Source organism: Varanus komodoensis, unplaced genomic scaffold (assembly GCF_004798865.1).
Source record: "Varanus komodoensis strain SLA01 unplaced genomic scaffold, ASM479886v1 scaffold14_1, whole genome shotgun sequence".
In the NCBI taxonomy this organism is placed as follows: Eukaryota; Metazoa; Chordata; class Lepidosauria; order Squamata; family Varanidae; genus Varanus; species Varanus komodoensis.
In genome coordinates, this window is record NW_025335438.1 from 26091278 (window position 1) to 26104217 (window position 12940).

Sequence of the window (12940 nt, forward strand, 5' to 3'; positions counted from 1 at the left end):
AAAAAGTAAATGATTTAATTTTAATTATTATAAAGTCAATCAAACATTGTAAGAAATCCTAGAGTGGGGCTTAACACACATTTTAACCTTTTTAAAGCCCTGGGAAGCACCCAACATTGTTGCTGTGCTCCTGCTGCTTTAGTTGAGACAGCAAGACAACAGGATCTAGTGGTTCCAAAACCAAGACTAGAAGCAAGTGGTCACTGGAGCTCCCTTCTCTGCTGACCTGTCCTGTTTCAGAACCAAGTGTTTTGCTAATTTATGACTGCTGCATGATCTACTAGATCAGCACTAGGTCTCTTTGCCATCTGTATAACACTGGATAGTGCTCTATAAGTGCATTTTTCAAATGAAATACAAGTCAATGATAACATAACAAACAACATAATTTACATGAAAGTGCTATTTTGGGTAAGCATGGTATTTCTTATAATTATGAACTCTCTTCTACTGAATCAGACTACCAGTCCACATAGTCAATTATTACCAAATTGAACCAACAACAAAACCAAACAAAGTTTCAAGAAGTTTCTTCCACTCCTGCTACCCTTTCACTTGAAACAAGAAATGCTATGGATAGAACCTGGGGCCTTCTCTATTTAAAAAAAAATCTAACTACCATGTATTGTTGAGAGGTTACGACCCTTGGAGAAATGATAGTTCAAGTGGAAGACCTGATGTGCCCAATATCCTATGACAATTTGAGAACTTGTTGCTCATAATGCTTTGTTTTCAGCCTACTATAATGTGATTTACACTGCCCAAGTAATACAACATAAATTTAAATAAAGAAGAAAGCTTGACCTGGTTTTCTCGACGGGGTGGGTGGCCTGGAAGTGAGAAATTTGACCTTAACTCCCTTGTCATGATCAGACCACTTCCTTGTGAGGTTTGTTCTCGGGGCCGATTCCTCCCTCCGGAAGGGTGCGGGCCCTATTAAGATAGTCCACCCTCAGAGCAAGATGGATCCAGATGGATTCCTGAGGGCTCTGGGGGATTTTCCAGCTGATAAAGCTGGCGCTCCTGTTGATGTCCTAGTCGATTCATGGAATGGGGAGATGACCAGGGCAATCGACATGATCACTCTTAAACATCCTCTCCCACCTAGCAGAGCCCACTCGGCACCATGGTATACGCCTGAGTTACGGGCCGATGAAGCCGGCTGGGAGACAATTAGAGCACAGGTGGAGGAAATCTTGGGACGAATCTGACCGAACACACTTATGTGCTCATTATCGAGCCTATGCTGTGGCGGTGAGGGCGGCGAAGAGGCAGTTCCCCTCCCCTTCCATTGCTTCCTCACAGTGCTGTCTGGCGGAGCTTTTCTGAATAGTGCAAGGCCTAACACACGCTGGCCAGGAAAATGATGTGGTCGCACAGTACACTGTGACGACTTTGCCCAGCACTTTAAGGAAAAAATTGCTCAGATTCGCCACAATCTAAACTCCACAGTTGATACTGTTCCAGTACGGGAAGAGCTCCATCTGGTCCATCTTTAATGGATGAGTTTCAGTTATTGCAGCCTGATGATGTGGACAAGGTGCTTGGGATGGTACGTCCTACCACCTGTCTTCTTGACCCTTGCCCTTCCTGGCTACTTAAGGAGGCCAGTTAAGGGATTGGTCCCTGGGTCCAGGAGGTTATAATGGCTCACTGAGGGAGGGCTGGGTCCCAGCCCCCTTGAAGGGGGCAGTGACCCGGCCTGTCCTGAAGAGGGCATCCCTGGACCCAGAGGTGGCCATCAACTTTAGACTTGTGGCCAATATTCCGTTTTTGGGCAAGGTGTTAAGAGCAGGTGGTGACGGGACAAGTCCAGGCACTCTTGGACGAAACTGATTATCTGGACCCATTTCAGTCTGGCTTCAGACCCGGTTATGGTACTGAATCTGCCCTGGTCGCCCTGTATGATGACCTGTGCAGGGAGAGGGAAGGGGGAGTGAGTCCCTGTTGGTTCTCCTGGTCCTCTCAGCGGCTTTCAATACCATCGAGCATGATATCCTTCTGGATAGGCTGACTGACTTGGGAGTAGGAGGCACTGCGTGGCAGTGGTTCCACTCCTATCTAGCCGGCCGATTCCAGATGGTGGTGCTGGGGGACTATAGCTCTGCGCCATGGCAGCTTTGCCACGGAGTTCTGCAGGGCTCTATTTTGTCCCTCATGCTATTTAACATCTACATGAAACCACTGGGAGAGATCATCAGGAGGTTTGGGCTGCGGAGTCATCAGTATGCTGATGACACCCAGCTCTACTGCTCATTTACATCTGCTCCAGGTGAGGTGGTGGCTGTACTGAACCGATGCCTGGCCGAGGTAATGGACTGGATGAGGACCAATAAACTGAGCCTCAATCCAGATAAGACAAAAGTCCTGTTGGTGGGCGGTACGGGTCTCTAGGTAGGTGATTTTGACCCAGTTCTGGATGGGGTAGTACTCGCTCTAAAGGACAAAGTCCGCAGCTTGGGAGTACTCCTTCACCCAGAGCTGTCACTGGAGTTCCAGGTGGCGGTGGTGGCAAGGAGTGCTTTCCTACAACATCGACTGATACACTAGCTGCGTCCTTACCTGGCTGAGCACTCCCTAGCAACAGTGATACATGCTCTGGTAACTTCCTGCTTGGATTACTGCAACATGCTCTATGTGGGGCTGCCCTTGAAAATGGTTTGGATACTGCAACTGGTGCAGAATAGAGCTGACAGGCTGCTGACAGGGACTGGCCATTACTCTCACATAATACCAGTTCTCTACCAGCTCTACTGGCTTCCAGTTGAAGACCAGATCCAATTCAAGGTGCTGGTTTTGACCTATAAAGCCCTAAACGGTTTGGGACCAGGATACCTGAAGGAACATCTCCTTCCTTATATGCCCTCACACCCCTTAAGATCTATGGGAGAAGCCCTATTCCAGGAACCCTCTCTAAGAGAGGTAAAAAGGTCATCAACTTGGAGTAGGGCCTTCTCTGCTGTGGCACCCAGACTCTGCAATGTACTCCCCAGAGTTACACCTGGTGCCAAGTTTATACTCTTTTCAGCGCCAGGCCAAAACCTTTTTATTTAAACAGTATTTTAAACTCTAAGTTTTAAGTTTAATTGCTCTGTTTGATTTATTGTTTTGTTCTGTTTTATTATTGAAATTGTTGTTTTAATTGTCCTTTTAAATATTTTAAGCCATCCTGAGATCTTATATAATAGGACAGCATACAAAAGCTTTGAATGAATGAATGAATGAATGAATGAATGAATGTTGTTGTATTTAGAAAGGCTGGATGGATTTGGCAATTACCCTGGAAAGTTTGATGCATCCAAAATTGATCAACAAACACTCAAAAGAATTCATGACCAAGGACAAAAATAGGCAGAGGTTTACTAGCATGTGTCTGTATTTCTTTTTAGAACTCAGCTTCAATAAATTCTAACATTTAAGTGAGGACAAGCTCACTGAATTCAATGGGGTTTACTACAGACAGGTGAATGCACTATTAAAGGGCCTTACAGTACCATCCTAGGAACTATGTTCCCCTTAGATGGAAGCTTCTAATCTTGGAGGCTTCCAAATACTCAGTGCAGTTATACTGCTTTCAATAGGTAAGAAAGAGCTATCTTTGCCTCTTCACACTTCTCTTACAGTTGTTTCCTCTAGATGCCCTTTGTGTCTAACTAAAGAAGGTGCACTGCTGGAGTTTCTTATATGCTGGCACCTTGCATTCCCTCCCCACCTTTCTCTCTTATCTCCAAAGACATAGTTGAAATATTGGTCAGTAGTAGTCACGGTTCTTTCCATGCCAGCTACAAGGACACAGGAGAGGACAACTGAAACTTAAGGATCCAACCTCACAAGATAATAGCAAACTTGAAGGTGTCCAACACAGTGCCTACAGGGGCAATGGCATCTCAGGCACCTCCAATTGAATCTGCAATGAGGCACCCCTGAGCACCTGGAAAAAAATTAAAATTGTTTTTCCATTTTTAATATATGTCCATAGATTTGTATGAAATACATAGGACATCCTAGCAAGTATACATAGGCTATACACAAGCAGATCAATATCCAAGTAAGTCTCATTGCCTCTATTCAGCCTTCTATTTGACACCCAACAGAACCTTTTAGTGTCAACTGTAGCATTTATATCTTGGACCTAAGAATATCTTAGTTCTGTCCAAGGACTGTTGTACCCTATTTGCTGGGTATTTTCAGGACAAGATATTCTGTCCAAATTTCAGGACTTAAGATTCCAACATTATAAAAGTTGCATTGCATGAGCTACCCAGAGGAGTCTGATCCAGTTTTAATGAATGAATTTCAGTTAGTATTGCTTAAGGAAACTGACTATGTACTTAGACAGGTTTGTGCAACCACTTTCATAATGTATCCTTGCACTCAAGGATGGAACAACCAGAGGAGCCTGGGAGGTGATCAATGCCTTCTTACAAAACAGAGTGGTCCTGTGCTGCCTGACAGTGGTAGCAGTGAGACTAATCCTAAAGAAATCATCTCTGCTCCTTGAAGATCTAATAACTTTAGCTATATAGCAAATTATCCTTTCTTGGGCCACTATTGAGTGGGTAGTAGTCAACCACTTCCAGGTACTCTTAGATGAGACAATTATCTGGATCCACTTCAGCTGGAAGCTCCAGCCAGGTTTTGGCAGGGAAACAGCTTTGGTCACCCTGTATGATGGAGGAGCATGACCCTATTGATACCCCTGGATATCTCTGAACTGATAACACCAATTCCCACTTGTATTGGCTGCCTGTATGTTTCCAAGCACAATTCAAGCTGCTAGTTTTAACCTAGTTGGCTTGTGACTACAATAGCTGATAGAATATTTCTCCCAACCACAGTCTACCCATATACTACAATCAACATCCAAGGACTGCCTCTGTGTGTCTCCTCTGAGGAAGGTCCAGAGGGCAAGAAAAAGTGGTCAAGTTTGTTCAACTATAACCCCTGACTGTTGAATTGTCTTCCCACTGATAACTCTGTCATCCTTAGCAACTTAAGACAACCCAGTATGCTAAAGGGGTTAAAGATATCTAAGGCCATCTGGGGAGTTTTAACTGGTTTATTTTGCATTAAATACTGTTTTAGTTGTTAGAGTGCTTTAAGAACCCTCATTATTTAACTTTTAATTGCATCACAGACCTGTTTAAGAACTGCCTAACTGTCAACAGGCCTTCAATTACTAAGTGGTACAGAAGTTAAATAATATGTACCCATTTGAAGTTGGTGTCTATATTAATTCATATAGCAAAAGAAGTGTAAGGTCCTCAGTCCACTACTCTATAGAAGGAGAGTGTTTATCATTCTAATTTTGCAATATCAGTCTTTTTTACTGTCAAAAGGTCTTTAACAAAGGTTCCATTCTCCCTTTCATTTGCTAATTTCCATGAAATGGATAAATAATTTAAAAGGGCATGTATATCTAAAAACTATTCCAGTACAAAATTTATCTGTGTAATAACATCCTCCCAAAAAGAAGCAACTACTGGATGTTGACAAAACATATGTTGAAAGAAACATTAACTGTATTGCACTATCAGCAGTCAGCTGAATTAGACAATCCCTTACTTAAGAGACATTGCAGTGTCCAATGCACATGATACAAAAGGTTTTGCTGAATAAAATACTGCTAAAGAGCCACTGACATGGTATTTTATGGAGGTGTTCACTGTCTCAGATTCCCAAAAGTGTCCACAAGTACAGACGGTTGAATTCCTGGTTTATGACCTGAGGAATGGGAATCTGAACAATCCTATGTTTCCTGGAATGCTTCCTAACAGACCATAGGATTATTTTCTTCAGTGTAATATTAAAATGATTCAAAGTTTCACTTGGCAATCACTTTTGTTTAAAAAAAAAACTTGCTTACGTAATTCTATAGTATATGCTTCCTTACACTATTTAAACTTTAGAAAAAATATGAATGCACTGAAACAGTTTCACATGCTAATGCTACCATGTGAAAAGAAATGTATATAATTACAATTTTTAACTGTGCAATTTAACTGTATTTGCATGAATTCATTATGGCACTACTAAATTTCATACAATATATATTTAAGAATAAAACATTTTCTACAGAAAGATATAACAAATGAAAAATTTCAGACTGCCATCACAGACTGCCATCTCTAACCAAATAGAGAATTTCATTAAAGGGATAGTAATGTACATCGCTTATTGTGTACACAAGTGATAACCAGGGTTCCTGAAGCAACTGTAGTTTGCTAGTACAGCCTTGAAGTACAGTCATACCACTGGCATCAAACAGCATCATCACTGTGTTTCTGTAAAAACAGGAACATCTGCCATCAACATTTTATTGCAATTTTAAAACAGAAGTGTCAAATTTAGATTTGCTTCCGTGGGGCCAAAAAGCTTTTCCTAGTCTAAGCAGAACTCAAAACTGGACTAAACTTCACAAGGTTATTAAAAAAAAGCTTTTTATCAAATGAACAATAAGACATGTCACAGGAACTTTCTATATACCTTACCAAAAATGTATTTCATATCATGCCTATGAATCTCTATGGCTAAATGGAAGTAGTTCAGCTTAAAAGTTGCTTCTTTGGGAGGACTGATATTTCATATGCAGTCCAAGGCTGCAAACCAATGTGCAGTAACCTGGGAATAAGCCAGAGCGAGTGCTCTGACTACAGATGCAAGGCACTGCATTGTAAACTTCTACATACATCTACTCTAAATACATCTACCAAGAAAGAAATATGACCAAATCAATCTTTTCACTGAAATGTTCTTTGCCTGGCATGAATAAGTTGATAGAACTTTCCTTGACTACTTCAAGGGGAAGTCTTCCCTATTACCAGCAATAAGGTTTGCTTCTACTCTGGGGAATCTGCCTTAGGTATACAGGTGGGCTCCATTCGGCTCTGCCATTCAGCAGTGTATGTCAATCTTCTGCATACTATTATCAGGAGAGTAAAGAGCCTGCCATAAGAAGGGATGCTTTAGTCCACTTCCACCAGCCCAGTTGCAGATGCTTAAATGTGGATCTACCCTAGGGTCGATCAGTGACCTACTCGGCTATGACTGCGATCCTGCACACACTTACCTGGAAATAAGTCCCGCTGAACTAAACAGGGCTTACTTCCAAGTAGACATACCTAGGATTGCGCTTTCTGTTGACTGCGATCTATTGTCCCCAACAAGAGACTGCAACCGGTTTCCCCGCCTAGACAGAGCTTTTGGGGAAAACCTTTAATCGCAATTATAAACCCCGAGGGCTTGGTAAGCCTTTGGCAGACATCCATGACCGCCCGGCTGCCTGGGCAGTCTGCGAGCCGGCGCTGGACGCCACGCCAGCCATGGGGAGCTGAAAGGCCTTACAGAAAAGGCGGCGGCGCGCTGGGGAGGGTCGCGTCTCCCCTTCCCTTCAGCCCAGCCTCGCCAAGCGCCCCTTCCTCTCACCAGTGGGCGCACTGTCGAGAATACGCAGGTCGTAGGCTCCCGAGCAGCGGTAGTTGGCGGCCGTGCCGTTGTCCCAGACCACCACCACCTCCTCGGGGCTCTCGAAGCTGCGCACGGTGCCCAGGTGGCCCTCGCCGCCGTCCTGCTTTCCCCACTTCCAGTCGGGACCTCTCACGACCCGGGCCCCGACGCCTTCCACCACCACACGGTTATTCCTCGAGTTGCTCATCTTCGCTCAGCGCTTTCGGCCGCCAAGAGCGCCCCTCACTAGTGGCAAGCACGGCAGGCCGCGCGCCGTTGACGCCGATAACGGAAAAACAAAGTCGAGCGAACGAATGGATTTCTTCACGGAAACGCCGGCACAACAAAGACGAAGCGCAGGAGCCAGAAACGGGCCAGCCGGCCGGCCTCCTGTACTTGAGGGGGTGGGGTTGGATGCGGCCCCCGCCAGCGGAGAGCAGCGCCTGCGGTTGTCAGAGTTGCCCCTCCCTCTTTACTCCCCAATGGTCTCTGCCTACTGGAGACGCTTGCTCTGCTTTTCCAAATGCAGGGGCGAAGCAAGCGCGGCTGCGCTACATCCGGGCTCCGTGACGGCAGCGCCACCACGGCCTTGGGCACGGAGGGAAGGCACTGGACTTTCCTGCGCATGCTCCGATGCGGCCATATCAGCCATATCAGCAAGAACGGCTCCATTCCGCACAAAGAGGGGCGCGGCTCCTTCGTGACACCTAGAGGGCTGAGACGTGTATCGCGTCCGATACGGCCGAAGGGCCGCTGCCCTGTGATTGTTCAGCGTTGCTTAATACGACGCGCTATGGGCAACGAAAACTATGTCAGGCTTTCGGCCGCCGAGAGCGCCCCTCACTAGTGGCAAGCACGGCAGGCCGCGCGCCGTTGACGCCGATAACGGAAAAACAAAGTCGAGCGAACGAATGGATTTCTTCACGGAAACGCCGGCACAACAAAGACGAAGCGCAGGAGTTTGTAACCGCCCCGTTTGACACATTATTCCATCAAGTGCTGAAAGTGTAGTTCCATCTTATATTAGTAGCCTGTCTACAACCTTGTTTTCTAAAATGAGAGCCAGGAGCAAGTAAATTGTATATCACTCTTACTTAATATATACAGCTTGTCATGGTAACTTTGCATGGAAATATTCCATCTGTTAAATGTATGGACTTTTTACAACTGCGTGCTGAACTGCAGCCCAAAAGTAACATCGCTTTTCCACAAAGGCTAATAACAAACAGAACCTAAACCTTTAGAAGTACAGCTGTTTTGCTGCTTTTGACACAGAGCCAAAGGCGGCAGTTGTCCCCATTATAGAATGCCCTTCCTACAAAGACTAAAGGCATGATCATATGACTGTTTAGACAGAAAATAAATCCTCCAGGCCCAGTACTGCTGTCTGGCACATGCTGGGAGCTGTAGAACTTTTTTCTAAACATGAATTAGATGGTGCTCTGTGTTGAAATTGTTGTTAGGTTATAGTTCTCAGGATAAAATGGAACTATGTAAACTGCTTTCAATTCCTTTCCTCAAAAGGAATATGCATGCAATATAGCAGCAGCAGATATATTTCCATTTTCAAAAACAAGTTTGAAACTCCTTCATTCATTGAGCCTTCTCTAGGCTGTTTGGTTCTCACAGAAATGCTATAAACTTTCTTAGCTGTACTCATGTTGTTCAAGGTTCATTTTGTTCATTTTGGACATTCAAGTCCCCTTCCTGTGAAAGCCAGGCAGAATGAATCATTCTCACATTCAACAGCCTGAGAAAACTCAATCAGCCCTTACTCATCAGATAAGCAACAAAGCTGACTCTCTCAGACTTCAGGCTTTCTCTGAATGATGTTTTTAAACCATTGTAGCAGATTTCTGAATTCTGTTAGGCTCTGAATGGCTTGGGACCACAATGTCCCTCCCAACCACAGTCCACTCAGATACTACAATCTACCTCTAAGGGCTTCCTCCAACTGCCACCTCCAAGGGAAGTCCTGAGGAGGCAACAAGGAAGATAACTTTCTCATTTATGGAATGATCTCCCCATTGAGGCACATCTGGCACCAAGACTGGCATTGTTTGCCCACCAATTTAGCACTGCCCTTTACTCCCAGCCATTGAATAGCATATGATGGGCCAAGTCAGCTGTATTAGGTCTAGTTTTTATTTTTAAAAATTGTTTAACTTTTAATTTTGTATATTGGGCTGCTAAGCTGTATTTTATTATTTGTATATTCATTGCCATGCATGTTTATTATTGTATCTGTGTGTATGAATTGTGAACTATCCAGAGAGCTTCAGCTATTGGGCAGTATAGAACAAGAGTGGTAGCTGTGTTTGTTGCATCAAAACTAATATGAAATCATATAACACTTTAACTTTATTATGATATGAAAACGGTAGATTTTTCTTTCTTATTAGGCACTTGAGTGTTATTGTCAGTTGACAACAGGGCTGCACCACTCTTCTATGTGACCTCAGTAAAGTGTTGCTGCTGCAACTGCCAAAACCCAACTCCACCCACCATTGCTGCTAATTACCTTCCTTTTTTCCTTCCTTTTCAGCAAGCTGAATGAATCACCCCCCCCCCCATACCCAATGAGAGTACAGGAGAGAGGAAGGGACTGTCCACCCAAAAGGCAGTGCCTGATTGGTACAACATGCTCTTGGTTCAAAACCTTGGATTTAAAAGCTTTGTAAGGATAAGGTCCTTTTGAGCAAGTGGGCCTTGGCAACTGCCCACACATGATGACCCCTAGCATATGCTGGCCTGATTGACATGTATCATATTTGTTGTTATGTGCTTCCAAGTTGTCTCCAACTCACAGCAACCCTGCCAATGAATGTCCTCCAACTCCTCCTGTCCTTAACAGTCCTGCTGAGCTCTTTTAAACATGGATAAAGAGAGGAAAAACAAAAAAGCTGTGCTACCTGGTAATGAAATACACACTAGAGTCAATTAGAGTTCAATTTTAAGCAAAATAACAATCCACAAGAGCAGTATTGGTGATAACGCAATCTTTTTAGCATAGTACACTCATGGTGAGCCACATTTACAGTGCTACTCAGGTCAAAGTCTACAGCTTGGAACACTTACTTCCCAATGGTTTTAAATCAGGCCCAAGAGATTAAGTGTACCATTAAACATAGTGGTGCATGTTATGGGAGGTACATGCCTGCCACTGGAACCAGCAGCCCTGCACTTCTGCTGCCTCCTCTCTGTCTTCTAGTAACATGGTGATGGCACTGTACAGCACACCATCCATTCTCTTTTGTTATAGGTTACTTGAGGACACAGGATATATCTGGCTTCTGGTGTGGATAGGATCCACATGTCTTCTACTATTCCATTCATGTTGTTGCTAGTTGTGAAGTCGTGTCTGACCCTTCGTGATCCCATGGACAACACTCCTCCAGGCCTTCCTGTCTTCCACCATCCCCTGGAGTCCACTTAAGCTCACACTGACTGCTTCAGTGTCTCCATCTGTCCACCTCATCCTCTGCTGTCCCCTTTTTCTTTTGCTGTCAATTGTTCCCAGCATTAGGGTCTTCTCCAGTGAGTTCCATTCATAGCCGCATTTATTTCAATGGGACTTAAATGTTCTCGCATTAGCTTATAGCAACGGTTCCCAGTTAATTTTATTTTTTTCCTTTACCTGTGCAACACATCTTGGTAAGAGTGGTTTAAATGTTAGCCCATTAAGAATTTTACATACCACGCAGCAGAAAGATGGAGGCATAGAAGCAGTCTTGTCCCTACCACTTAGAATAAAGAACAAAACAAGTCAAATTCCACCCAGTAGATGGCAGACACTAACTATCTCAAAAGGGGGGAAATGTAATTCTAACATGAGGAATTGCAGGTGGCAACCACCATTGGGATTTTCTTTTTCCTTCCTTTTCAGGGTTTTTGCCTCATTGATTCCATGGAATCACCCAATGAAAGTTCCATGCCATGTGTTTTGAGTGTTAATTAGGAGATTCCATTGTTATAATAGTGAACTGCCTTCTGCTTCTTAAAAGAATAGCTGGATACAAAGCTGCCCCGGCATATGGTAGCTTTCCCAACTGTGTGCATACAATGCATTTCCTGGTATAGCAGTGGAACTCTTTGTCCAACACATGTTCCTAACTCCTGCTTCCATTTTCATGCTGATTACAAGGAAGTACCTCCCTTTAAATATTGTCATTGTTTTTATCATATTGGTTGGTGGAGCTTTCCTACCATTCTTCCCTAACCTACACTATTTCAATATCACTCTCCCATTTTTGATTTGCTTTACCATTCTATCCAGGGTTGTTCATCGTAGCTGCTCTTAGGGCACTTTTGCCGTCTGGTGGCTTTTGGTTCTGCCCTTGTATTTTCAGATAAAGGAGAAGAGTTGGCTGGAGATGGAAGAGCTTGAGACAGGAGCAGGGTTGTACAGCAAGACCAGATATGCAATGAATATAATAATGATAAATTACAAAAACATTAACATTGAATGTATAGAACATTAGCCATTTCAGCAATTAATTACTAGTATCAGTAACAGAAATCAGTGCACCTACTACATTTAGGAAAAAATGGAAAAATAATAACTCACCATCTTTGTGCATGTGTGCATTTTGTTCCTTTAGGGAAAATATCCTTTTCTCCCCACATAGTTACATTCATTGTCGTTGATGATGATCTAGGCTAATAGTAGAAAAACCTGTGTACAGCGACAACTGCTTTGTTCACCTGCTTATTTTATGTAGTAAACAATTGGGTTCCCTCCACATAAGTTCAAACAAATTAAGGCTTTGTGGCCAGTCCAAGTGAAAACTGAAGAGTCAGCCCAAATTACAAGGACTGGCCCAAAGCAAGTACAAGGGGCTACCCCCTCTTATCCCATGCACAAAGCTTACTAGACCAGCAGATGAATCAGAAATTTGTGCCTGTGGAAAGTCCACAAGCAAGACATGAGCACAACAGGATCCTTCCATTTGTGTTTGCAGCAATTGATATGCATGGCTTTTGCACATAAGACATTTGTTGTGTGTTTGTTGTTCCTTACAAATGTTCTTTATATACATTGTGATCCTCCAGTTTTACTTCTATTTGTAAACCACTTTCCATGGGGGTGATATTTTCAAGAAGAGCAGGAAAATGGTGCATTATTTATGATTGCAAAAGAAAACATTTCTTTTTGTGCATTTGTGCTATACTACTATGCCACAATGCCATCCAATCCAGAGTTAATGTGGCAGAAAAGCAGGAAGCAAATGTTCACATCTCAGTTCTGTGATGAAACCAACACTAGATACAGTGGATTGATAGCCCTGTGTAGAAAAGCTCACAGCGGAATGCTGCCCAGGATCCTCCTTCAGGCTACAAAATATGAGATTCTGGTTTTGGAACAGCAAGCAAAAGAAAGAAATCTATCTTTTGTAAATAACCTGCTGATTTTTCAACTTTGCATTTCTTTCTCAGCCAAAAGGCTCCTAGAGCAGATTACCATCAGTAAAAGATAGGCCCTTCCTTCAGGTTT

General features: G+C 43.5%; 1 protein-coding gene across 5 annotated transcripts in view; it reads right to left on the reverse strand.

Moving 5' to 3' along the window:
• MIB1 (MIB E3 ubiquitin protein ligase 1) overlaps window positions 1-7958 on the reverse strand; it is a 75074-nt gene extending 67116 nt beyond the window's left edge. For 3 of the 5 annotated variants that reach the window (XR_006414044.1, XR_006414043.1, XM_044423785.1), the window contains exon 1: window positions 7426-7957. Coding sequence is in view for 3 of the 5 variants with exons in the window: in XM_044423785.1 (XP_044279720.1) it covers window positions 7426-7654 (229 nt within the window). In the remaining 2 variants the exon portion in view is untranslated. Of the gene's footprint in view, window positions 1-7425 lie in introns of all 5 variants that reach the window. The other 2 variants (XM_044423786.1, XM_044423787.1) reach the window with 1 other exon arrangement.
• Between the last annotated feature and the right edge of the window lie 4982 nt (window positions 7959-12940).